The sequence below is a fragment of the Zingiber officinale genome, chromosome 1B (genome assembly GCF_018446385.1).
Source record: "Zingiber officinale cultivar Zhangliang chromosome 1B, Zo_v1.1, whole genome shotgun sequence".
Classification (NCBI taxonomy): domain Eukaryota; kingdom Viridiplantae; phylum Streptophyta; class Magnoliopsida; order Zingiberales; family Zingiberaceae; genus Zingiber; species Zingiber officinale.
Genome location: NC_055986.1, coordinates 33963230 through 33991179, shown reverse-complemented (window position 1 = coordinate 33991179; position 27950 = coordinate 33963230). Strand labels below are relative to the sequence as shown.

General features: G+C 37.5%; 1 protein-coding gene across 1 annotated transcript; it reads right to left on the bottom strand.

Moving 5' to 3' along the window:
- On the bottom strand, positions 1-27824 carry LOC122054649 (GBF-interacting protein 1-like). The gene is made up of 11 exons (XM_042616098.1): positions 27486-27824; positions 26011-26054; positions 25806-25902; positions 25222-25348; positions 14787-15063; positions 14538-14676; positions 11006-11396; positions 10252-10558; positions 4502-4666; positions 2616-3110; positions 1-798 (listed from the first exon to the last, which is right to left on the bottom strand). Exons 1-11 carry the CDS (start codon positions 27646-27648, stop codon positions 505-507), a joined length of 2499 nt encoding a protein of 832 aa, XP_042472032.1. The 5' UTR covers positions 27649-27824; the 3' UTR covers positions 1-504.
- Between the last annotated feature and the right edge of the window lie 126 nt (positions 27825-27950).

Sequence of the window (27950 nt, the reverse complement as noted above, 5' to 3'; positions counted from 1 at the left end):
TGGTTATAAGTATGCCTTGCATTAGAGATTCATAGAATATAACTTCAAATGTCCTGCTAACAGATTGACCAAACATCTCATCTACAATGTATTTTCCCCCCCAAAAAACAAAATTTAATTTACATCGAGACAGTGGAATGAATGAAAATTCCCTAGCTTAGAAATTCTTAGCATCTAATGTTTTATGGCCTCATCTCAAGTGGCTGAAGCAAATGCAGGTAAAGTGCGTTTCATCGACTCACAGTAACCTCCTAGTGAAATAAAAACACCAACCGAAAATAAAAAACAAGCAACTGGCAAAGAATGAGCAGGAAACAAAGTCGGTATCAGTCACAAGTATTGCAAACTGTGAAAGTTTATTGACTCCGAACCCTGAAGCCTTGCCATGGAGGATGGCTACCCTTTATATATATATATATATTACTCTTTTCACTCGGGATACTCTTGAATAAACCTCGTAGAGCAGATAATTGGGCTGTGGCCAATGGCTTATGTTTGAATCCTTCAATAATTATTGGTCCAATTTATCTGTGTGCGTTGTGGCTGTTGATAAACACCAGCAGGGGAGCTCAGAATTTCAGCAGCCGCCCCAGCAACTGTGCGTGACTGCTGAAGCAAAGGATGAATGGAGCTAGCAACTGTCTGTGTAGGTGGGAAGACACCACTGAAGGAGCCAGGGCCAGCTTGTGTCGGTGGAAAGGTCATGGGTTGTCCCTGGGGAATGTTGTAGAAAGAGCTGGCCTGAAGGGAAGAAATCTCTCTTCCAATTGCAGGAATCCAGACAGATGGGCCTTCACTCTGCTTTCACAACAAAAGTAAAATGAATGATCAAAGATATATTCATGAGTGCATATTGAATGTAATCATGCACATAAAAAAGGAACATATCACCAGAATAGTTATGTCTCACAAATACTACACAAGCTAACTTGTATATGTATCATCTATAATCAAAATAAAGGAAAATTAATGTTTGCCCCCAGGGCGTAGCCAAGTTGGCTACCCGGTGGTAGATTTGCCATCATACAGCAAGGGCGAATCATGGGAACCACGAAATACCCTCCCACCTTGTAGTCTACTCGGTACCTGATTTACCACCCTTCATTCAGCCATGGGGCCAACCATGAGAGGCGCTTAGGGTGAGCGTCATCACCTTTTGCCACCATATAATCAAAATAAAGGGTGAAAATATAATGATGACGAAACAGGTCTTCTCAAATATAGGCATCTTAGTCAATTTGTGTCAAGGAACCAATGGGGTTTCATCGTCTCAGATACATAGAAAAATCAACATGCATTGTTTAGCAATGGTCAAAAGTTGAGTTTCTCAGGGAACCCTATTTAAGTCATGGTGCTTGATGGAAGGATTATTGTGGACTTACAAGCCTAGAATTGAACTAACCACAGCAAACAAAGGTTGGTTCTAGGAATAAGTCCTTGTCAATCACTATGAAAATGATGTGTAAGGCTTCAAGAACAACCAAAATAATACTAGGTCGGATGAGATCAAAAGCCAGGCATAAAGAAAAACCATATATCAACCCAATCAAACTTACTTGCAATGCAGGGTGTAGTTAAAAATCAAGATCATCATATTTGTCTTTGTGACATTCTTGACCCAAGACATAAAGATACTTGTCTTTGTGACATTATTGACCCGAGACATAAAAATACTTGTCTTTGCGACATTATTGACCCAGACATAAAGTTTGGCTTGCAAAATTTGAAGGGCGGGAATATAAGATAAGTTAATAAGAACAAATTACCATTTCTCACTTCATACAAACGTGTTCTATTAGAAATGTGATGAGCATTCTCACATCATTCCCACCTCAGATGCTTATATGAGCTTCGATATACCTTGACCACATACCAACAAAATACGCTGCTAATAGGGAAGCCCACCTTAACAAGCTTACCTATATGTGAAGTTCCACATACATAAACATTTATCAACTACATCAAGCTTAACTATATGTGCCTGCTCTTCTAATGCTTCAAATAACAGAAGATTACAAATTCTTTTTACATTTTTTGATGGTCAAGAATCTACAATTCAGCAAGTCAAAATACAAAGGGGCCTGAAAAGATTTTAAAAAAATCCATGTTGGACAAAGAAATTGATCCTATTAAAAGATATAAAAAAATATATAATCATTTAAAGAAACACCGAGTAAATTGCTTTTTAACATTATACATTTTCTAAAATGTTTAATAAATTTGTGAATATCTGTTAACTACGGATTGCCTAATATATCTTTGAAGCAATTACATTTTCTGAAAGGCCTACATGATTTTCAAACGCATCACCAGATTGCTTCCATGATCTTTCTTCCATGTGTTTCAACATAGAACATCCAATCATATCTTTGAGCTTAGGTAGAGTGGCAAAAACCAATAACTGAGATTAGAAGCTTAGATGAGAGCAATAGTAGAAAGATTCCCATTTGGCATTATGATGCAACACCTGATATAAACTTCTTTAAACTAATCCTGAACTGCAAGATTTACATTACATTATTCATAGTAGCAGCAGAATTAGGAACCTGGTTTGAACATATTACCAAAGCTCATAAAATCAAAATAATGTGCCTGTACAAAAGCGAAGAAGGTACCTGCTGTCCAGAGTTGTAGACACCATTATCCTTAAACTGGGATGATGTGCGATCCTCATTGGTAGTTGAGTTTCCAGTGCTACTAGCGTGACCAGAATTATATCCAGGTTGGGTTGAGTTATATGTTCCATAAACAGCTGGTAATCCAATAATAGTTGGATTCACAGCGTTAGAACCAGGTTTGTACTGGGGAAGAGAGTACTTGACTGCAGCGGCAGGAGTTGCAGCTCCAGGGTTTGAGTACATGCTGCCTGTGGGAGCTTGATGAGGGAATGCAGTGCCACTCAAGAAATGGTGAACTTGTGGAGAGGCATAGAAAGGTGGGTAAATTTGACCGTAGGGAATGTAGCTGGGAGGGTAATGAGATATGTGGAATCCAGCAGGTTGATGGAATAAAGGAACTGGTTGTTGGGAAGCAGGAGAACCCAGCAAAGTGCCTGCAGCTTGAGTTCCAAGGGTTGAACCAACTGTCGATAGCACAGCTGAGTTGGTATTCTGGAACAGAGAAAAAATAGAGAATCAATCAGAATCCTTGTCAGATGTAAATATTATCATTCTTATAATCTGAACAAGAAATATTTTGATAAACGATCATTCATCAATAATCAAGACAAAAAATGCCCCGGTTAGGCAATATGAAACTATGACAAATGCGCACATCAAACGAAGGAGAGAAAGGCAAAAAAATAAATAAATAAAAAACTTGGTTAACAACAATAAAAATAAGACAAAATTTATTTAAATATAAATGATTATATAATAGGAGATAGAGCATAATGGTGTAGAAGGATCCATATAGCCGACCCCACCTAGTTGGATAAGGCTTGGTTGTTGTTGTTGTAGTAGTAGTATCAATAATCAAGACAAAAAAAGTCTAGTTCTAGCCAATGTCCAATTCCAATTTTCATGATATGTAGGACCAGCACATAGAGTTTATTGTCCATCCTGAAATTGGGTGGTTCACCTACCCATCCTCAGTTGGACCAGTAAAACTCAAACCTATCTGGTCATAGTCATGAAAAATGGATACCAACCGATCACTAAATGGAAACTCTACTAGCCTAAGACTGCCAACAAAATGGAATTACAAATAATGGAGTTGGACTCCACCTAGGTACTTTTGTGAAAATCAGATGATCCAACTGCATCCCATGAAACCAGGGTAACTTGTCAAGGACTGGCCAAAAGTCCAACATACGAGAAAACTTGGCTTTCGCTCAAAAACTCTAAAATTAACATAATTGTTGTAATTCACACACCATGTCATTGGACGAGTAGTAGTTTGGAAATATTTGGCATGCTTAACAATTTAATACTACAGCAGATTAATAACTTTTTAATGAGATTCGTCGTTCCTAATTGATTTATTATCTACATTTTAGAGAGGTTTGTCATGTTTGATAATTTTATGTCATCATATTTAAAATGCATGACAGTAATTCCTGTAGATTTGTTATATGTTAAATTTTAGTTGGATTACATGTGATGTTATGTCTTATTTAGTTTTATTATATGAATTAGAGGTTGGCACTTTAACTTTTGAATGCATGGGGAAAATTAATCCACATAGTTTGTACAGTCTGAGAGTTTCGCAGTACCAACCGATGAACTAGTAACCTAAATCTCAACTGAGCCAATCTCTGGTCCATTTGTTTTTACTATATAATGGACAGTGCGTATGGAGTCTTAAACACAGGCACTAGAGAAAGAACATAAAGAATCAGTGGCTAACCTATCAACAGAAACTGTTCATAAAAAGGGGGAAAGTTGTATCAACAAAGTTACCTAGAAACAATTGCTCATAGTAGAGTAACAAAAGTGACGCATGTAACATGGTTCAAAGGATATGGCCATTCTATTACCAGAAAATAGGTAGAAGTACAAACCTCAGGAGAAGTCTGTCCAGTATGAGCAGGCAGAACAGCAACATTCCCATTATACCTAGCAGATACTCCAGATGCAAAGAAAGGAGAGATTCGGCCATCAGCATCAGGTGTTGGACGATAAAATGGGGTGTAGTAACTAGCAGATGGATCATATGATTGCCGAACCTGCATTAGAAAGCATCCAAGTAAGTTTACAAAAGTTTTAGAAAGACATATCTACCTATATGTGAAAAATTGAAGCAAATTGATGATTCTTAATTTCATCAGGAGTAAGAACGCTCATTTTGAACCAATTTTTGTATTTTAATCCAAATTCCAAAATAAGTTGATATAGTCCAAACTGATTGAAGTGTTCAAAAACCAGATAGCCTATTAAATTTTATCTCTCCGATCAATTCTACTCCATATCATCAGAAAAGGAAACATAAATTTAGGAGCAAAAGACAGTTCTTTTAGAGGATGGAGAATAATCCTCAAGAGATTAAGATCAACAATCATTAGTTTTAAAAAAAAAATAGAAATAGTTAGAAAACAAGGGATCAAATAACTAATACTTGCATAATTCCATCTAAAACCCAGACTTCTGCAATTGACTAAAGTGATTTAACTTTGAACATACTTATCTCTTCTCTCCTCTCTATTGAAGATATTTTGGTTTATTAGCCCTGTGACAGAAGTTTCTAGTTTGTTCAAGGTTGGTTGTGATGCATGATAAATAGGAAAAAGCTCACCTTAAGTAAAGAACACTGATACATTCTTCAGTAAAAAATCAAGGATACTAGAAAAATACAACTACTCAACACAGTTTTAGCCAACCACTGAACATTTGCAGTTTTACTTGTCGTCAACTGAGCTCATAGAATATTATATTCATGATGAACCAAGCTTAAACCAGTCACAAGAAACAAAAAAAAAGTTATTAAGTGCCAAACACAACTGTGAGATCACCAACTAAGCACACAATTACCTACATGCTGCATCAACATGACCCCTAGGAGCAACATGGACAGATCTTCACATTTAATTATAGCCTTATTCATTACTTGTTTTCCATTGTAATCTTGTTTCAAATATCTGTAGTCACTTGGCCAACAAAATATTTCATGTGGCCACTTGGGAACCTCTTGCCTTTATGTCACAAAGCCTTATGGAATGGAGATGGATGACCATGAGGTTTTGAGAAAACAATTGCTTTTGGTGAACTTGTAAAGAGCCTGAATGAACTATTAGAAGCAATATTCCCAAGATAGATTTACTTGGTGTATAAATATATTAGTCAGAACCAACATTCTCTTGGTTTGAGTCTTTCAACCAGCCAGTGACATCCAGCACCAAGCAAGACTATTCCCAACATGACTCCTAGGAGATGAATGACCGGCCAGTCCCAAGCTCGGATAAAGGAGGAGTGCGTTAGGTTGTCAGTCAGCGTTAAAATTATGGCAAATATTCAATGAATGGATCCATTAAACTATTGTGCTAATGCTAGGTTGTTCCCCAAAAGGAACGCATTGCAGGGTCCGACTGTAACGTCTCGGCAAGGATCGCTACATCTCTAAAATTCAGGTGTAGTGTTAAATGTGCAAGAGTTCGCGTTACAGAGGGTACTGTAACGTCTTAGCAAGGACCACTACATCTCCATGAGAACTTGGGTGTAGTGTTAAATAGGCAAGAGTTCTCACACCATAAGTTGGATAAGAACAAATATGATAGGAAAACTAATAATCTAAGATTTGGAACATGGAACATAGGAACTTTTACTTGTAAATCAATGGAAGTAGTAAATATGATGATTAAGAGAAGAATTAGTATTTTGTGTGCACAAGAGATAAAATGGGTAGGCAAGAAGGCAGAGATGATAGAGAACTCGAGTTTTAAGTTATGATAGATTGGAAAGAGTAAAGCAAGAAATGGAGTGGGTATTATTGTAGATAGTTTGTTAAATGATGAAGTTGTAGGAGTAGTTAGAAAAGGGGATAGAATTATAGCCCCTAAGATAATAGTAGCGAAAGAAACTATAAACATAATTAGTGTATATGCACCACAGGATTAGATGAAGCTACCAAATCAAGATTTTGTGATAACTTAGATGAAATATTACAAAATATTCTATCAAATGAAATAATTTTAATAGAAGGTGATCTAAATGGGCATGTTGAAGTGAAAAATGAGGAATATGAGAAGGTACATGGGAGTTATGGGTTTGAAATGAGGAAGGGAAAACTATATTAGATTTTTAGATAGCATATTATCTTATATTAGCTAATACGTTTTTTTAAAAAAAGAGAAAAACACTTAGTCACATTCAAAAATGGAAATAATAAATCGCAAATTGACTTTCTTATAGTTAGGAAGAAGGATAGAAATATTTGTAAAGATTGCAAAGTCATCCCTAGAAAAAGCTTAACTATTCAATATAGGTTAGTAGTATTGGATATACGCCTCAAACATAGTATTAAAAAAAAAAAAAGACAGCCCGGTGCATGAAGCTCCCATTATGCAGGGTCTCGAGGAAGGATCCATTGTACGCAGCCTTACTGTGCTTTTTTGCAAGAGGCTGTTTCCAGGATTTGAACTCATGACCTTTTGATCACAAAGCAATAACTTTATCGTTGCGCTAAGGCTCCCCTTCTCAAACATTGTATCAATAAAAAGAAAATATATACGATTTCTAAAATTAAGTGGTGGAAATTAAAGGATGGGAAGCAAAATATATTTAAGGAGAAGGTAGAATTACAAGCATTAGGTGAAATATACGATGACTCTAATACAATATGGGATAAGATGGTATCAAAGTTGAAAATAGTAGCTAAGAGTGTACTCAATAAGTCAAAGGAACATGTACTACTAAGTAAGGAATCTTGGTGGTCGAATGAGAAAGTACAAGAGAAAGTGAAGGAAAAACAAATAGCTTATAAGAAATTATATATTTGTAAGAACGAGGAAAACTTAAAAAATATACAATAACCAAGAAAGAAGTTAAGAAAATAGTGAATGAAGCATAAAATGAAACTTTTAAACGACTATATCAAAAATTGGATACAAAAGAAGGGGAAAGAGATATTTATAAAATAGCTAAGGTGAGAGAAAGGAAAACAAGAGATCTTAGCCAAATAAAATGTATTAAATATGAATGTAATAGAGTATTAATAAACGATGGAGAAATAAAATAACGGTGGAAGAGGTATTTTCATCAACTTTTTAATGAAGGTTTAGGTAACCAACTTAACTTAGGTAATTTAAATAGGTCAAATGAGCATAGAAATTTTATTTTTATCGTAGAATTCAAACTTCAGAAATAAAACAAACTATAAATGAGATGCACAATGAAAAAGCTGTTGGACCAAATAATATCCCGATAGAGCTATGGAAATGCCTAGGGAAACAAGGTATTGAATGGTTTACAAAATTATTTAACATGATATTGAAAACGAAAAAAAATATATGATCAATGGAGGATAAGTACTCTAGTTCTCTTATATAAGAACAAGGAAGACGTACAAAATTGTATAAACTATAAGGGTATTAAACTAATGAGTTATATTATAAAACTTTGGGAAAAAATAATAGAAAAAAGATTAAGGAAGGAGACACAGTGACCGAAAATCAATTTGAGTTCATGCAAGGTTGACAACAGAAGCTATATATCTTCTTAGACAAAAAGGACAGTTTGATGCACGAAGCTCCCGCCATGCGGGGTCCTAGGGAAGGATCCATTGTACGCAGCCTTACCCTGCTTTTTGCAAGAGACTATTTCCAGGATTCGAACTCGTGACCTTTTGGTCACATGGCAACAACTTTACCGTTGCACCAAGGCCCCCCTTCATACATCTTAGACAATTAATTAAAAAATATCGGGAGTAAAAACAAAATCTACACATGATATTTGACTTAGAAAAAACTTATGAAAGAGTCCAAGAGAAACTATATGGAGAATTCTAGAAAAGAGAGGTGTTAGCGTAATATATATTGAACTAATTAAATATATATACGAGGATGTAACAACTAAAGTAAAGACTTTAGGCGGAGTAACTGAAGCATTTCCAATAAAGATAGGATTACATCAAGGATCAGTTTCCCTATCTTTTTACACTAATTATGGGCCAACTCGCGCACATTCAAGACCCAGTACCGTGGTGCATGTTGTTTACAGATGATATTATTTGGATAGATGAAACACGTGAAGGAGTAAATACTAAACTAGAATCTCGGCGGGAAACACTAGAAGGGAAAGGTTTTAAGCTTAGTAAATTAAAGATAGAATATATGGAATTTAAATTTAGCAATATTAGAAACAATGAGACAATTGTTAAGTTAGGAAAAGACGAGTTGTCCGGAACCGAAAAATTTAAATATTTAGGATCATTTTTACAAAACAATGAAAGGATTGAGAGAGATGTCTTACATAGAATACAAGCAGGATGGTTGAAATGGAGAGGAGCATCGAGTGTTTTATGTGACCATAAAGTACCTCTTAAACTTAAAGGTAAGTTCTATAAAATCGCATTTAGACCTGCTATGTTATATAGAGCTGAATGTTGGGCTATGACTCGAGCACATGAGCAGAAGATGAGAGTTTCAGAGATGAGGATGTTAAGGTGGATGTGTGGTCATACGAGGATGGACAAAATAAGAAATGAGGGCATTAGGGAGAAAGTCAGAGTTGCATCTATTGAAGAAAAACTCCGAGAGACACATTTAAGATGGTACGGACATGTACTTAGACGACCAATAAATGCTCCAGTTAGACAATGTGAAACTATGATAAACATGCATATCAAATTAAAAAGAGGAAGACTAAAAAAGACTTGGTTAGCAATAATAAAACAAGATAAAATTTATTTAAATATAGATGATGATATAGTAAGAAATAAAATTTAATGGCGTAAAAGGATTCATACAGCTGACCCCACCTATTGGGAAAAGGTTTGGTTGTTATTGTTGTTGAACTTTGTTGCAAATGGAGGAACTTGCAGCTAGGTGATTGCATATATAGCAAGGGAGCGAACTTAAAGTAGACAGTAATAAGATGGCAACCCTCCACATTCACAGAAATCATATGAAATCTAGGTTGGCCAACAAGAACATGACTCAATGAAATAAGACTTAATTGCTCTTGGCTGTTGTTGCAAAGAAAGTTGTGAGATTCATGAAAGTATCCAAAAGATAGATTCTCATGAAAAGAAAGGGTAAACCAAGGTTCGAAATCAAGCCAATGTTTAGTCTTTGACTAGAATGAAATCAAGCCAATGTTTAGTCTTTGACTAGAATGATATTGTTTCGATATCGTGTCAATATTCCGATATATGGTGCCAATAGTAAATTGGAGGTGAAAAGAGGAAAGAGATGAAAAGGAAAAAGATAAAATAACTACAGTTCATCTTAACATTTGCTTTCCAAATGCTACAACTTTGACATAATATTATCTCAATTTTAGCATGCCAAAAGTTATCGAGTGTTACATGAAATGATACCAATCGACATTATTCACACAACTACATAGGCGACATTGTTGCAGTGCCAAGTAGTATCCAGTTTTGGTAATTTATCAAATAAACAAGTCTTAACAAAGATTCACATTTGCAAATTGAAGATACCAAGGATTTAGCCACTACCTAATTAGTTCCTTCGATGATCAATGCTACTGATTATATTCATACAATTGTCAAAAGAGAATAAGGTTCAATAAAACAACTTCCATCAAAACATACAGCTTAAGTGACCAATGTAAAGATTGCAGTTTGTCATCATACCAGTAAACTTGGGAGATGTGAGGTATCAAGTGCCTGGGGTTCTGAGGTTTCAACTGGTGCAAGTTGGCTCCCAAGCTGTAATACCAATCCTTCAGGTGGGTAGGATGGTGCGGATTCAACAACAAAATTCTGAGGAACTTCTGGAGCCAAACTAATTTCTTGGTTGGGTTGGTTGTATTCTGCTGCAAGTGATGCACTATTGGAAACAACAATTTCCTTGATTAAATAACTATCAGGGGCATGTTCAGAGGATTGAGGGTGTTCAGGAAAGTCATCATCTTTGGTATCTGAGGATGTTTCATTGTTGCTGAATCATAGGAAGCAAAAAAAATGTCAGGAGAGGCAAAGTTAGTAGCAATTGATATACCTAAGTCCTAACCAAGCCAAAAGGTATATTTTAATTGCAGAAGTATCACAAAAGTGTTTTGTTTGTAGACCCTTATTGTCAAGCAGTTGATAAAGCAAGGAACACATAATGACTTCTACCGTTGCAAGATCACCGTCAAAAAGATATAATGATAATGTATTATTTTCAGTATTAAAGCTTCATCCTATGATGAATGGAAATTATGACATGTTAAATGGGCTTAGTTGATAACTTCTATGAGTTCAATTTATCACATTAAAAAAAATGTGTTAGTGTCAAAATCAGCATTTCATGATTCAACACAAGCAAATGAGATATGACCTTAAAGAATGAGAACAACTCATATGCAGATGAAATTAGCAAAATAGTGCAACTAATTTATAGAACCTTAAAGAATGGTGCTCGATAGTTTCATCAATCTCATGATACGGTTCATAGTGTAGTTCCTCGACATCATCTCTGGAAGGGTCCTTGGAAACAAGCACATTCAACTGAAAATTGGCATCAAAACTTCCAAAACTCAAACCATGTCTTTGTGCCTCTGGAACCTGGAGATGGTCTGGAATAATCACATGCTTTATGTCAGATAGCTTCAGTTTGTCTACCTTCTCTTCTAGATTTACAGTGTCTTCTACTGAATCCACTGAATGAGAAGCTGGCAATGACTGGGAAACAGCTTCAGTCACTACTGTTACTTCAGGTGTATTGTTTGTCTCAGATGCCTTAGTAGGGTTCACAAGTACTGACTTTGGTTTCCACTCTTTGTTAGGATGAGATGCTGAGAAGAAAGTTAATCAGTTAATCTACTTTAGATTTTGCAAAGTTAAGTATTAAATTAGAACTCAAACATAAAATTCCATAATTGTCATGTGTCGCAAAAGATAATTCGGGTATGATGCTCAGACTAGATGAACCAAGAATTGCTCCATCTCACATATGTCAAATCTATTGCATGAGTAGCACTGTAAGTACAAATGTATACAATACAAAATTCCAAGGAATCTAAATATCTGAACAGAGACTGGAATAATTGAAGCAAAAAAGGGTAAAATTTTCCTGAGTGAACATTGAGATAAAACAGGGATAACCATAACTCCCAACAAATGGGAAGAAATATTTCATTGGTCATCCATACCAAATTTTCAAAAGATGTTATTAGAATTTGAAACAAAATAGTTAATTTAAAATTCTCATATTCAGGAAATGAAAAGAACTTGACATATTTTTATTGATTTCTAAAAAACGTATGATAAAGTCTAGACAACTATTATGGTAGACTCTACACAACTACTATCATGAGATTTAGAGAAAAAAGGAATATTTAATAATTTATGTGATGAAAGAAATATGTAGTGTAATATTGTTATTAGTGTTAGAGCTATTGGAAATGTGAAAAAATAATTTTCCAATATTGTATGTTTACATCAAGCACTAACTCTAAGCCATACCAACTACATTGTAGATAGTCTCCTTAGTGTATGTTAGTTGCATATGATATTGTCTTAAATGATGAGAGGGACGAGACAATAATTAGATTGAATTTGAAGCTTGACTTGTGAAAATAAAATTAAAAAATAAAGGTTTCAAAGTGTGTTGAAGTTTCATTCTTTGACCGTTTCCCTACATGGTTTAAAATTTTAAGCCGTATTAAAGTTTCAATTTATAATTGAAACGATACAGTTTCAATAACCTATGGTGTCATACCGATACAATTTTAGTACTTTTTAATATAAAATATATTAATTAAAAATTATTATTATAATATTTGATTACTATCCATACTTACTATTAGGTTAAACCAAGGTTTAAAATTTCAACCCGTGCCGAGGTTTCGATCCTGGACCGGAACGATACGATTTCGGTACTGTATCATGCCGTGCCAATATAGTCTCAGTATTTTTTAAATATAAAATATATTAATTAAAAAATAAAATATTTAACATAAATATTTAAAAAATAAACAATATAAAAAATAATCTTTTAAAAAAAGGAAAAGATATGAAAATAGATAAATAAATAAATAAAAAATTTATTATAATTTTTAAATTAAAATAAATGGAATATAAAATTAATTAGATAATTTTATTAGAATTTAATAAAGCCTATTTAGATTATCTCCATCATAGCTAGGAGTTAATTAAAATAATTAATCTAAATTTAATTAAAAAAATCCAAAATGCAACACCACTCGCGAGCTTGCGCGACTTCGGTGCTGCCGCGGGGTTGTGCGACCCCTCAGCCATGGCCACAGGGATCGCTAACTACTCTGGCGCTATCGCGGTAATCGTGTGACCCCTCTGCAGCGGCCAAGGGATGCGTGATGCCGCCGAGTTATGCGACCCTTCTGCTGCGGCCACAAGTTCGCGTAGCACATCGCAGCTGTTGTAGGTTTGGTGCCGGGGTCGTGCCGATGTCAGTCGTCAGGCGGAACGAGATGTTTCACCCGTTTCGACCATCTTGGCACAACACTTTAAACCATGGGTTAAACTAATATTTCAAAAAATTAGGAATGAGTACAAATTAATTTAGGATTAACTAAAGTCTAGATATAATGATTAGGATAAGTAGGTTTAATTTAATTTATTTTAATCAGTTTAAGGAGGAAATTTTTTCCTATGTATTGAACGAGGAAGTTTTTTTCCTATGTATTTAAGGAGGAAAAGAATAAAAAAAAATTAAAATCATGTGTTTAAGGATAAAAGAAATAAAAAAAATAAAATATGGAGAAGAAGAAGAAAGAATTAAAAGGAAAAGAATTAACCATTAAAAAATAATAAAAAATTGACACTTAAAAAATTAAAATTTAAAAAAAAACTCAACCTCGCACGAGGCCTACGTGCCGCCATGGGGCCTCACTCAAGACGTGTTGATGTCGGTGTCTTGCCGGTCGATGGACAAAATGATATGTTTCGCTCGTGCCGCCCAATATAACACAAAATTTCAAACCATGTCATATTATATTATATCAATGTAGTTTTGATATATAATACATATATATATTTCCACTATTGCATAATATAGATCTATAGATATACATTTCCATCGTTTCCATGATTAATAGTAAAATTGCAGTTGCAACCATGATTAAACAATTGTTGCCTCATCTTATCATCCTTGGAGAGCACGTAAAAGTCCTCTCCGACCACCTCTGGCCATCACCCACTAATGTGGTCTTCCGTAACTCACCACACACTTCACTACTCGTTGGATGTAAGGTATGAATTAGATTTAGGGTCTACCTCTCGTCCTCTCCTCTTGACCCCATGACTATTAGTATTAAGAATGATAAGCATTGGCTTTCAGTTTCTTTTGGAATGCATGATAGAATTCAAGAAAAAAAAATGAAGAAAGGTTCAAGCACTGGAAATTCGGTAAAAGATCCCATCAATCAGCCCCAAATTGGAAGGATCAATGAGAAATCTTTTCTTGGAATCAGTCAATCTTGGATGTGCAGATTGCAAAGAACAGGAACAAGTCATACTCCGATTTATCTTCAATTTCTTCCTCTTCTTTTTCCCTGCTCTTCCTTACCCTCCTTGTCTTCTTCATCTTCCTCCCCCTCATGACTGGTACCAAACAACACCAATTCATACATGCTGACAATCTCGAACTGATATAATTTCATTTCAGCCAGTGACAGTAACAAGCATGGAAGAAAGATCTTATACTTGAGAGTTATATTTACAAAAATTCTAGTGATGGAGCTAACAAAGGGTAGAAAATAAACATGGAGTACAATAGTTTTGCCAGAATCACACGGTCAGAATGACTACATATATGAGTTAATCTACTAAAATTCTAGTGTATGCAGCAAACAAGGGTCAGATAATAAACACATGCCAGAATAGTTTTTACTAGAATCATTCAATCAGACTGACTACATAAACAAGGCAGCTAAAGAAAACGTTTTCAGGTCTACCTTTCTGAAAACCACTCAGAAGTTGAAAGCGACTGCTGTAAGTAGATGACTGTCTACTGCCATTAGCCCCAGGGAAAGATGAAAATGTAACTTGGAATTTTTCAGAGGATACATTTGCTCCTGATCCGTGTGACTTGATCTGTAGCAAATCTCATGTCAGTACACACTTCAACCAATATTTGATCCTAATAAGTCGATTGCAGCCTAACTATTGCTTGTGTCAACATCTGAGCATTGAGTCCTGGTTACCTGTTTTATAGTTCCTGACTGAGCAGAGCTGTGTGTATCAATAGATGGTACCGCAACTGGCTTGTTTGAAGATAATTGGTCTATATCTCGTGCTAATTGCCTGGATGCAGAACCACCTTTTACACCTTTGGGAGGTAATCTCGAATTTGCAGTCTTAGTGTTTATAGCATCACATGCTTCTTCCAACAGAATGCCATGAACACCAGATAAATGAGATAACTGAGATGACACAGGATGTTCTGCATTGCTGGGACCATTCACGACACCAGAAACAGAGCTGAAAAGTTACAATTATTACAAAGAATATTCAAGGTCAAATATATTGCAATCATACTAGTCAAATCTTAAAAAAAGGAAAAAGAAGCAACATTAAGAAAAAAGGAAGAATTGCTCGTTGAAATTGATGACGACGACAACAACAACCAAGTCTTATCCCACTAAGTGGGCTCATTGAAATTGATGATATGCAACCTTTTTCTACTAATATGATGCAAAATAGCAAAAATTGAAGTACCAAAATTGCATTGAAATTGATAATATGCAATTTTCATAATTCAATTTTTTCTATTTTGCATCATATTAGTAGAAAAGGTTGCAGCTAAACATTCCAAAGCTTTTGATTTTTCTCTAACTATATATATTTTGACAACATCTTATCATTGTTATACAAATGAAAATTGTCCAACTGAAACATCCAGTTCACAAAGTAAATGCAAATGAAAAAGTGCAAAGGCTGTTCCAGTAAAAACTACCTAATTCTAGTATATGTTTTTCTAACTTTCAATAACTAAAACACATGAAACTCAGATACCATAATAGCAAACTCAGGATTGTGGTAGGGGATAAGCTCTCTATATGAATAAGGTTTCCCTCATTCTCATTAGTGTTAACCAGAGAATGACAAGCATCACTTCCTTAATAAAAAGTAGTTCACAGTTTTGACACCTGAACTTACTACAAAATACAATAACGTACCTGCCACATTCCCAACTACCAACTAACTAAAGAAAGGCAAATCTCCAACATAAAGTGCAAAATTGTATTGCTGTAGCAATAATATCCAAATCTAATGGTAGACCAGATGATAGGTATTCACTTGCCCATGAAAACTAACCATCCAGAATGCTTTGATCCAATCTACAAATTCTACTCAAGTATGATTGAAAAGTGTCTTCAAGGAACCATTTCAATATATTAAATTGTATCTCCATCACTCAGTTTTCAGTTTCCATATATAAACAAGGGTTGAAACCGATCATACTAATTTAGTTGTCAAAAAGTAAAGACTAAGTCTACCAAATCATAATAATGGCCAAAAATTATCATTGTCTAAAAGGATAAACTAAGAAAACTCAAACAGCTGACTTTACAACTGCGGCCTCTTAATTTTTAGTTTTCCCTTCATCATTATTAATGTTTCCAATATTTTTTTATGCCATTTCCTTAACCTTGAATTTTGAGCTATTGTACCAGCAAAATTAAGTAATGAACAATGAGCCAATGCCAAATATATTGTATTGCATATCACAAATATATATAGTCTGTGACAATGTGGCTTGATTGACTAAAGCATACATCTTAGCCTCCCAACTTTTATTAAGCTCCAAGAGCCTTTGTTCTTCGGTATAAGTACATCTTGGGTGTTCAATCATGTTTTTGTTAGGACCAAAAGTAGCTAGAGGGGGGGGGTGAATAGCTCGTCGCGTTCGCTCGGTGCGCTTTGTTGCTTGGCGTTGCTTGTTTCTTCTTGGATGTGCAGCGGAAAATACAGAAACAAACACAAAACGCTAACACTAGGATTTTACTTGATATCCACCTCACAAGAGGTGACTAATCCAAGGATCCACACCAACGCACACACCCTCCACTATGAATAACACTCCTTTATGGTAACTACCAAAGGCGGAGAAGCCCTACAACACTCTCAATACAAGAAGAAGAAAGGGAAATACAAGTTAAGCAAAAGCTTACAAGATGTGCAGTAAAAACCCTAACCCTAACTTCTTCCTCTTGCAATAGATCCGCCTCTTGACTTGGAAAGCCTCCAAGAACCTTCAAGAACTGGCGATCACGTGCTTGTAGAGAGCTGTGGAGGAGCTGGAATGAATCTGAGAAGAGCTTGTGAAAGGATGCCGAAGACCACGCTCGCCTGCGGCTTTAAACGACGCAACGTTCGGATCCCGATCGATTCGAATGTTCCGAATCGATCGGAGGCTTGATCGATCCACGGATCGATCCGGAGCGCTCTCTAGAAGCGCCGATCGATCCACGGATCGATCCGGCGCTTATCGCGCGAGACGTCGTCGATCGATCGGCCGATCGATCGGGACCTCGATCGATCCACGGATCGATCCGTGGCTCGTCATTGGAATGACGGATCGATCCACCGATCGATCACCGGATCGATCCACTGATCGATCCGTAACTTGGTTTTGCCCAAAACCAAGTCCCAAACCTCCCTAACCAACATCCGTCAACCTCGACTGCTGGTACATCACGCTCGATCCGTCACCCTCGACTGCTAGACTCCCACCAGTGTCCCAATAACCTTCGACCCACTTGGACTTTTACTCGCCGTGCATCCGGCCACCCATCGTTTGACCTACTGACTTTTACTCGTCGTGCAAGCATCCGGTCACTCCATCGACCTACTTGACTTCCACCGATGTCCGTCAACCTCGACCCATCGACTTCCTTCCTCGCCAAGTATCCACCAATCCTTCGACCTACTGACTTCCCAACACCGATCGTCCGATCATCCTCGATCCATCTGGATTTCCTTGCCTGGCTTCACTCACCAGACTTTCACCTAGCTTCACTCACTAGGGTTTCGGACTTTCACCCAGCTTCACTCACTGGGGTTTTCCATCCGCCTAGCTTCACTCACTAGGACTTTCCATCCGCCTAGCTTCACCACCAGACTTCCCATCCGCCAGCTTCACTTACTAGACTTTCCATCCGCCTAGCTTCACCACTAGGACTTTCCATCCGCCTAGCTTCACTCACCAGACTTCCCACTGCCCAGCTTCACTCACTGGGACTTCCACCAACTAGCCTCACTCCTCGACTGCTAGACTCTTCTTCAATCAAGATCTTATTATCAAACATCTAAACCCAAACCAAGACTCGACTGTTAACTGTGTCAACCTCGACCGAGGGATGTGCACCAACAATCTCCCCTTTTGATGTTCGACAATACCACAATAACACTTACAATCCCACACGTAAGTTAATGCTAATCCTATAGCCTCCTTCTTCACGTCACTAGGTAATGAACATAAGTTAAGCTTTTCATTCTCCCCAAGAGGGCAACTCCCTCTAGGTAATGAAAACCTAACTTACTTCCTTTCATTCTCCCCCTATTGGCACACATCAACCCCCTACTCATAAAACACATCAACCCGTCTTTGGACACACATCAACCTATGCTCCAATTTTGGGCACACTTCAACAACTTCATCCGTTGAAGACTCTCCCCCTGAAGAGTTGCTCATCGTGATCACAACTTCACTCATTGTGATCAACACAATAATGAAGGTCCCATACCCTTCATTTATCCTTAACTTCTCCCTCAATGTAGACAAATACCCAACCTTGAGCATTTTCTAACCACTTGAGTTCCCACTTGAAATAATGAGGATATCCACTCCCCATTTCAAGTTCAACTGCTCATCCATGAGCATTCTCTTAACAGAAGGTTAACCACCTTCCAAGGTTTATGAAAAATAATTTTCATGTCTTTAAAGAGTCCCTCCCCCTAAAGACATGGTGGTAACTTCTGTCATTGCACCAACAATGACTTGGAATCCCTAAACCTTTAGGAAACCCAATAGAAGAAGTTTTGAGGTTCAAATATTCAAAATTTGAAACAAACCTCAACCTAAACTTCAACTTAGCCTTCCTTAACCAATCCATCCTTGTTTTCACGAAAACACCCTCTTTATGTATACAAATGTATATTTAGGGGTTTGGAAAGGTTACATTGACTAAAATAGGTTCAAAGTGCTGAAATCAGGCTTTCCCACCAAAATCAGCAACTTGGATCGATTGAGTTGGGTTCCAATCGATTGAACCTGGCTGAATCGATCCACCGATCGATTCAGAATACCTGGATCGACCGTCGATCGATCCAGTGAGCTCTGTCGCAGAATGCCTCGAATCGATCCACGGATCGATTCAGATTACCCGGATCGATCGATCGATCGATCCAAAGCCATCGTCGAATCGCCATTCCAATCGATCCACGGATCGATTCAGCACCCAATCGATCCATGGATCGATCGGAGCTCGATAGTTGCTGAAATTCCATTTCGGTCAACTGAAACCCCTAGAAAATTCTACAAAAATCCAAAAATTATGAAATTTCGTGTAGACTTTAGTTAGGGCATATACTATCAAGGAAAATAGTTTTCTATGAAAATACATCATATTTTCAAAGATTGACACAAACTTGAAAACTTCCAAAACTTTAGTGTTTTCTTCAAGTTTGTGTTAACTATTCAACGGTGATTACTATCAAAAGATAGCCTTCACCAAGGTTTTCCAAAATCATTTCAAAACATTTTCAAAACCAATATCCCACCATATTCCTTGGGCTTAATGCACGACTTGTACATTAGCTTTCCCAATGATGGGAAAACACATAACTATGTGTTTCATGAACCTAAAACTCAAAAGAATGCACTAAATCAACATCTTGAGTTTTGTTCATCATCCTAACATCTCACTTGTATCTAATGTGCACTAAAACACATACAAGTCATCTTATAGGTCTTGTGAGATGTAGATTTTGGTTTTGCCCTAATCTAGGGATCATGCATATCTATCTAGGCATTTTAGATATATATTAGACATCCACCAAGGATGTCACTTGTTAATAAGTGTTGTTAAATGCCATTTGTCCTTAATTACAAGGAATTAAACTTAATGCATGATAATGTTATGGCATACATCAAAATAAAATAACTTTCAAAAGAAAGATATCCTATAGCTACATGATGTATGAATGTCATGACATGGTATTTTTGTCTTTTTCATAATAAGTCATGAATGCAAAAATAGACATGATGTCATGGCATATGATGGGCAAACAATCATGGCAAGATTTAGCATAAATAAAATATACCTAGATTAACTATCTAAGTATCCTTAAACCCTTAGCTAAGCTTACAACTTAAACCTAGATCGCCCTAAAGTGCTTCAAGAAAATGCCAAAACCTAAATTGGCATTTCTAATTCCCTCGATTAATTTACGCCAATTGAAATTAAGCATATTCCTCAAATGTTGGCATATTTCATTTTTCCACAAGAGTAGCACTTTTATATTAAGGCTCGGATTGCCTTAAATTTTCTAAGAACATACCAAAATCCCAACTTGGTAGTTCTTATGAATTTCCCAATATGTGCCATTTAAAGATTAAATCACTTTTTCACCACTAGGCACATTTTACTCTTTCAAGGAGTAAATAATAGTCCCATTTCATTTTCAAAGGTTAACAAAAACCTCAATGCTCCTCGAGTGTCAATTTCCTCGAGTTAACTACCCTTCTAATCGGAGTTGACACTCTCTAACCCATTTACGGGGTAGAAAATGCTCCTAAGAACCCAACACCTATTGGTGCTCCTTGGGTGCTCTAGGTACTCACTAGGATAACTTCCCTAGATACCTTCCTAATGACCTTGTTGGGCTTCTTAGAGCCTGGTCACATTTTCTAGGTCAACCCTAGGGATAACCTCCCTTGTGACCTTGTTAGTGACTTTCTTAGACTTCTTAGAAGTCTTAGTCACTTTGGTTGCAAAAATACTCTTAGGGATGACTTCCCTAGTATTTTTGACTTGCCCACTAGACCTAGGGTTTGTTCCATAACTATATGGAACCCTATGATAACTAAGCACATCCTTCTTAGCCTTTGGTTTGTATCCCAAACCTCTATGGCTATTGGATGGCTTTGATTTTCCTAACCCTAAGTTATGCTCATTTTGCCTTAATAGGATATTTTCCATCCTTTTTAGGGTCTTTTCCATTTTATCAAGTCTTGACCTCAAGACTTGATTTTCTATCATTAAATCCTTAGATTTTGGGTTTTCATTAAGTCCATGAGCATTTTGGTTTCTAGGCTTGTATCTAAAATCCTTAGAATTATTGCCTAGATTTTTACCTACATTTCTAACCCTAAGAGTGGTAGTTTTAGCATGAAGAGCTACATGTTTTTCCTTAATGCTATCATGCTTCCTATGTTCATGGTAAATAGCATTGAAATGATATAAATTTGACCTAGCATGCTTTTTACCATAATGTAAAGGAGTAGGCTCAATAAAAGATACCTTCTTCTTTACCTTGGAGGCTCCCCCTTGACTGGTACCTCCTTGAGCCTTGACCATCTTCTTCCCCTTGGGGCATTGACTACGATAATGCCCCTTTTGTTGGCACAAAAAGCACACAATGTGCTCCTTGCTCTTCTTTGTTCCGGGGATGGTCTCCTTGGGCTTCACCTTGCCCTTTTGTGCCACTTGGCCCTTCTTCTTGGCCAATTTAGGACACTTGCTCTTGTAGTGCCCACTTTCCCTACACTCAAAACATATTATATGATTTTTATTATTAATTGAAATATTTATACCTTCTTGTATAGGGATGGCACTTGCTCCTCCATTTGATATTTCTTGAATTTCAGAGGTGGCACCATCTTCTTCTTCTTCTTCTTCACTTGACCCGGATGTAGAAGCTTCTCCTTCTTCTTGATCCGGTGTCACCAAGGATTGCTCCCCCTCAATCCTAGAGGTGGAGGCTTCATCATCTTGAATATGAAACAAGGAGTATGCTCCCTCCTTGTTCCCTTCATTGCCTCGAGGATGAAGCTTCTTGGATTTCCTCTTCTGGAGGTTGAGCATCTCAACCTCGGAGTCCTCCTCTTGGTCTTGCTCCAAAGAGTCACCTCTTTAGATACTTCTTGATTCGATGCATGGAGGATCTCTTCAAGCTTCAGCATTTGCTCCATAAATCCTTTCAGATCTTCAAATTCTCCACTTCAGAAGGATGGTGCTTGATAGATTGACCAAAAGCTTGGTCACTTTGCATATCGCCTCGCACCTTTGGACTAGCTCCGGCTCCATTTGCTTTTCTTTAGAACTTTGCCCTTTGAGCTTGTTCCGTTAGAGCAAACCATCGCTCTATCTCCATCATAAGAAAGTTTTCGATTCTTGATTTCCAAGAATCGAGCTCGTGGAGGTGTAGTGGAGCCACCCTCGTGTCAAATCCAAGTCCATCTTGGAATCAGATCTTGAAGTTGAGCTTGTAGATTCGACTTTATGAATTTGCTTCAACTTCTTCACCCTCTAGCTTTTCTTGTTACGCTTGACCCTTCCGGCGATGATTCGTGAAGAGCGGCCTCGCTCCGATACCACTTGTTAGGACCAAAAGTAGCTAGAGGGGTGAATAGCTCGTCGCGTTAAGCTCGGTGTGCTTTGTTGCTTGCGTTACTTGTTTCTTCTTGGATGTGCGGAAAATACTGAAACAAACACAAACGCTAACACTAGATTTTACTTGTATCCACCTCACAAGAGGTGACTAATCCAAGGATCCACACCAACGCACACACCTCCACTATGAATAACACTCCTTTATGGTAACTACCAAAGGCTGAGAATCCCTACAACACTCTCAATACAAGATGAAGAAAGGGAAATACAAGTTAAGCAAAGCTTACAAGATGTGCAGAAAACCCTAACCCTAACTTCTTCCTCTTGCGCATAGATCCGCCTCTGACTTGAAAGCCTCCAAGAACCTTGAACGCGATCACGCGTTTGTAGAGGCCGGAGGAGCTGGAATGAATCGAGAAGAGCTTGCGAAAGGACGCCAAGACCACGCCGCGCGGCTTTAAACCCGACGCGGTCGGATCCGATCGATTCGAATGTTCCGAATCGATCGGAGGCTTGATCGATCCACGGATCGATCCGCAGCGCCTGCTTTCAGAACGCTACCGGATCGATCCGCGGATCGATCCGGCGCCATCGCCGTCGCGCACCGGATCGATCGGCCGATCGATCGGGACCTCCGGATCGATCCACGGATCGATCCGAGCTTTTCATCGGGAGAATTGGATCGATCCACCGATCGATCACCTGGATCGATCCACGGATCGATCCAACAATTTTGCCCAAAACCAAGTCCCAAACCTCCTAACCAACATCCGGTCAACCTCGACTGTTGGTACATCACGCCTCATCCGTCACTCCCGACTGCTAGACTCCCCACCGTGTCCGGTTCGACCCACTTGACTTTTACGTCGTGCAGTATCCGGCCACCCATCGACCTACTGGACTTTTACTCGTCGTGCAAGTATCCGGTCACCCATCGACCTACTTGACTTCCACGATGTCCGGGTCAACCTTGACCCATCCGGACTTCCTTCCTCGCCAAGTATCCAACAATCCTTTGACCTACTGGACTTCCCAACACCGGATGTCCGATCATCCTCGATCCATCTGGATTTTTCCTTGCCCCGGCTTCACTCACCGTGACTTTCACCTAGCTTCACTCACTAGGGTTTTCCATCTGCCTAGCTTCACTCACTAGGACTTTCCATCTGCCTAGCTTCACTCACTAGGACTTCCCATCTGCCTAGCTTCACTCACTAGGACTTTCCATCTGCCTAGCTTCACTTACTAGGACTTCCCATCTGCCTAGCTTCACTCACTAGGACTTCCCATCTGCCTAGCTTCACTCACTAGGACTTCCCAGTCAAGTATCCGGTCACTCCCTTGACCTGCTAGGACTCTTCTTCAATCAGTATCTTATTGTCAAACATCTAAACCCAAACCAAGACTCAGCTTGGTTAACCAGGTCAACCTTGACCTGAGGGATGTTGCACCAACAGTTTTGGCAACACACACTAATTCCAAAGACATCAAGCAATCTGAATATGTCATTCAATTATGTCAAAATAATGGAGAGTTGCATCAGTTTCAGATTTGATAAACTAATTACTAAAGGCAGTATAAAAAGGTAAAAACCCACCCAAATCATGTACCCAAGTTTCAAAATTACCAATTCATATACCCAATATCCATTTTACCCCTCTTACTGTTCCAATTGATTGAAAGATTTACAAGTGTAGTAATCGATTAGTAAAACTATCAATCAATTGGGAATGATTATGTGGTCGTGTAACATTCCACCAATCGATTGGTGGAATTTAACTCGATCAGGAGTTGAAAAAATCACTGCTCTCAATATAACGTGTCAAATTGATGTTTGAGGACATAGATATAATCAAGAGAACTAGACTAACACATAGGACATGTTTCATATCATTCCGAGCTCTCTAGATCCATCAACCGGTTTAGAACTTGACAAAACCGGCTAATGAATCTAGAGAGCTCAGAATGACATGAAACGATGTTTTGTCTAGTTCTCATGATTATATCCATGTCCTCAAACATCAATTTGACACATTATATTGAGAATAGTAAATTTTTGAACATAAAAATCGGCTGATGGATCTAGAGAGCTCAGAATGACATAGAAATATTTATTCCCTCAAACATATTGAGATACATCATATTGAGAGCAATAATTTTCTAAACACGAATATGTCCGAAAAAACCAATTCGTGTTAAAAAAAAATTATTGCTCTCAATATGACATATGGAAATGATGTTTGAGACCATGAATATAATTAGAAGAACTAGACGAACACATAGGACCTTCCATATCATTCCGAGCTCTCTAAGATCTATCAGTCGGTTTTGGCCAAAACTAGTTGATGGACCAAGAGAACTCCGAATGACATGGAACGAGATCTTATATGTTCGTCTAGTTCTCCTGATTAAATCAATGTCCTCAAACATCATTTTCATATGTCATACTGAGACCAACAATTTTTCAAACAATAATCAGATTTTTTAATTGATTGTAGAAATCGACTTCGTGGTTCAGTAATTTGTCGAATAAAAAAACAAAAAGGAGAACTCAAAGTAAAAAGATTACAGTATCTTTAAGGAAAACAACTCATCATGAAGGGAAATAACAATATCTAACTAAGTTCTTCCATAATGAATTAGCTACATTAAGCTCGGAACAGATTCAGGTTTAATAAGTGAAAAATAAAAAAGAGAACTCAGTGTGTAAAAAACTACAGCATGTTTATGGAAAACAACTCAGCATGAGGGAATAATAATATCTAATTAAGTTCTTCCATAATGAAAAACAAATGAATTAGCTACATTAAGCTCTGAATAGATCCAGATTTAATACGTAGAATGGAGGAATACTTTGAATGATGAATGAATGATAAACACAAGTTTAATACAGACACAATTAATCAGGCGTCCATCCTATGTAACGAAACAGAACATCTTATATTATCGTAGGTATCACTGCAGCCTACCTTAACAGAGAACTAATCTCCACACAAAAGAAGAAAAAAATCCTACATACCCTGATAGTGAAATTGCAGATTTATTGCCTGTATCAGGAGTGGTGGAGAATGATGTATTCGCTTTATTTGCACCTTGATTTAGCCCATTCTCCTTCCCTAATGTTGTATTTCTTCCAGCAGTGGCATCTTGTAAACAATGAAATTTCTGGGGTTAATATTCACTACCAGTTTCCAACAATAGCAATTGAATACAATACAATAGTCATACGTGTTTTAGGTATGTTTAAGTTGCCCTTAAAGGTTCCAACAAATGAATTCAATAAAGACCATTAGGGAAAGTCCGGAATAGCATTATGAAGAGTATATGTACAAAAAAGGAAACAGAAAGTAGAATTTGCAAAAAGGCAGGTATTGATAGCATATCTGAATTTATATTGGATACCTTATCAGGAAAGTTCATATTCATAGTGTAAGATTTCTTTATAAGTGGTATCAACCTGTCTGCCTAATATAAGTTAGACTCTGACTAAGTTAGCAAGACCTTCATATTTAAATGCAAGACACGTAGAGACAAGCAAGGCAAACAGAAATATAACAGCATAGAGTGTAAGTAGAACAACATTAAAAAAAAATGAATTCATACCATTAGGCAATGAATGTGAATAGTTTGCTTGACCTCCCCTACCTCCTCGTCTGTGCACCCCAGTCCTCCACCTAAGCTCAGCAGGCTCCCTGGCACTCTGGTAATAATAGCAAAACAAGTCAATCATGAAAAATTCAACAAAAGAGAATATGACATGCCAAAAAAACTAGAATGCTCGATAATATGACAGACCACAAAGGATTACCTCCTTTCTCTTGTCGCGCTTGCGTTTAACCTCATGGAAGGTGTCTAACAAGGGAGAAAAAACAAGCTTGTTAGGATATAGTAGAAAGACAAGGAAATTGATTAGACAGAATATTAAATGTAGGTACAGAAATATGCACTGACAATGAAATCAATTAGAAACCCATCTGACAAAGCCATGCAGCTATTCTAAAAAGTAAAGGACAAGAGACAATGCAAATAGGACCAATGTTTAAAATCTTCCATCGCATCAAAATGGCCCAAAAACTATATCATTTTAGTGAATCATTGGAATCCGATATTGATTGGCATAAACAGTATAACTTGTGTCACATGCGCCAATAGCATCATTCAACAGTATGCTTTGACACACGTCAAGATGAATTTCAAAAACCTTTATTATTATTTTTTGACTAGTTTCTCCAAAAATCTAATGTGATTTATTATCTAATTGTCATATTCATATTTTTAAAAGTAACAAAGAAGAATATTATGAGTAAATCATACATTGTGAAGAAAAAAGTCTGAGTGAACAAAATAGATCTGTAAACTTAATTTGAATTCATCTCAGCATAGTGTTACATATGTTGAAGCATATCGAATACTATATAGTACAATAAAACTTTACCTCCATTGACTATCTAATTAGTATATTCTTATTTTTACAAGTAAAATAAAAATATCTAAAAGGGCATTAAAGAAGTGAAATCCATTTAAATTAGTGTAAGCATGTCTTGGTGCATGCCAAATACCAAAACCATACAACATTGTTCCATTTTGATCAGGGATCAAAAACTCCAATGCATGACATACTCTAAACCTTGAATAAGTCTACTAGTGAAACCAGATACATTCCCTCTTTCATCCAAATAAATGAATCCGTAAATCAGCAAAGTGAGCAAGAGAAGATGATATGGGCGACGGACACCATAGCAAGAGGAGAGAAAGCAGTTACCCCATTATACAAATAAAAGGTTAATCAAAGCAATGATTTATGCCATTTTGGTCAGTTTTAGTGCAATGGAGGAAAAACAATCTAGCATCATTCAATAGCATTCTTGTCTCATTGAGGGGTCCAAACAAGTTGAACAGGATTAATAATGAAGCCAACACAAAACTAGTTAATGGACGAACAGTGTATTCGATTTTCTCAAAAACTAATTTTTATCTTAAAAAACAATGACTGATCTGTCATAATAGGAACCACCAACTTAATGCAGCACCATAAATGTGCAAAACGAATACACAGCAGATATGGACAAAGCAAAGGAAAACGAAAAAAAGAAAAAATTGTTAGAACTAGCTAATTAAATTCTCGAGTCTGGTGGCAGAGGCGTCAAAATCGCCGCAGAAAGTAGGGGAGGTGTAAAATTGATCGACCACATCCCGCACATGATCAAAATTTGAAACCATAGAATCGGAGGATGTAAGGGAGCAAACAAGTCAGCAATGAGAGGGAGGAGGGACAGGGGCGACCTTGGAGGAGGAGCTTCTGTGCTGTCTCGTTGGGATCCATGGAACACTCCTTGAGGGTTGCGTAGACCTCCTCGTCGCTGTGGTTTCCGGCGATCTCCTTGATGTTCTGGATAGTCCGCCGGACCCCCGCGGGGATCGAAACCCTAGCACCTCCGCCGCTCATCTTGCGATCCAGGGACGGAGGGAGAGCAAGCGAGAGAGAGACAGAGACAGAGAGAGGAAACGGGGACGAGGAGGGTTTAGGGATAGAAGGAGAAGATGGGAGAAGGGGATAGCGAGCGATAGAAGAGAAGAGGGAGAATTGAAAAAGAACTCTCGCCGCCCTTTTTTTTTGGCCCTTTTATTTCCTTCTCCGATCTTTGGCGAGTTGCGGCAGCGAGAGCGAGTTGGGCAAATTAGTTTAAATTTGAGTTTTTAGGGGGCTACTTATAAATTTATCGTTGCGACTAAATGAGTCATGAAGTT

What these genes read in the sequence shown, in the direction of transcription:
- LOC122054649 (XM_042616098.1), bottom strand. Translation starts at nt 27,648, where the DNA reads ATGAGCGGCGGAGGTGCTAGGGTTTCGATCCCCGCGGGGGTCCGGCGG. An exon ending in TCTGCAATTTCACTATCAGG is followed by an intron (nt 15,064 to 25,221) that starts GTATGTAGGATT and finishes GTAACTTTTCAG; the next exon opens with CTCTGTTTCTGGTGTCGTGA. An exon ending in AGTCAGGAACTATAAAACAG is followed by an intron (nt 14,677 to 14,786) that starts GTAACCAGGACT and finishes GATTTGCTACAG; the next exon opens with ATCAAGTCACACGGATCAGG.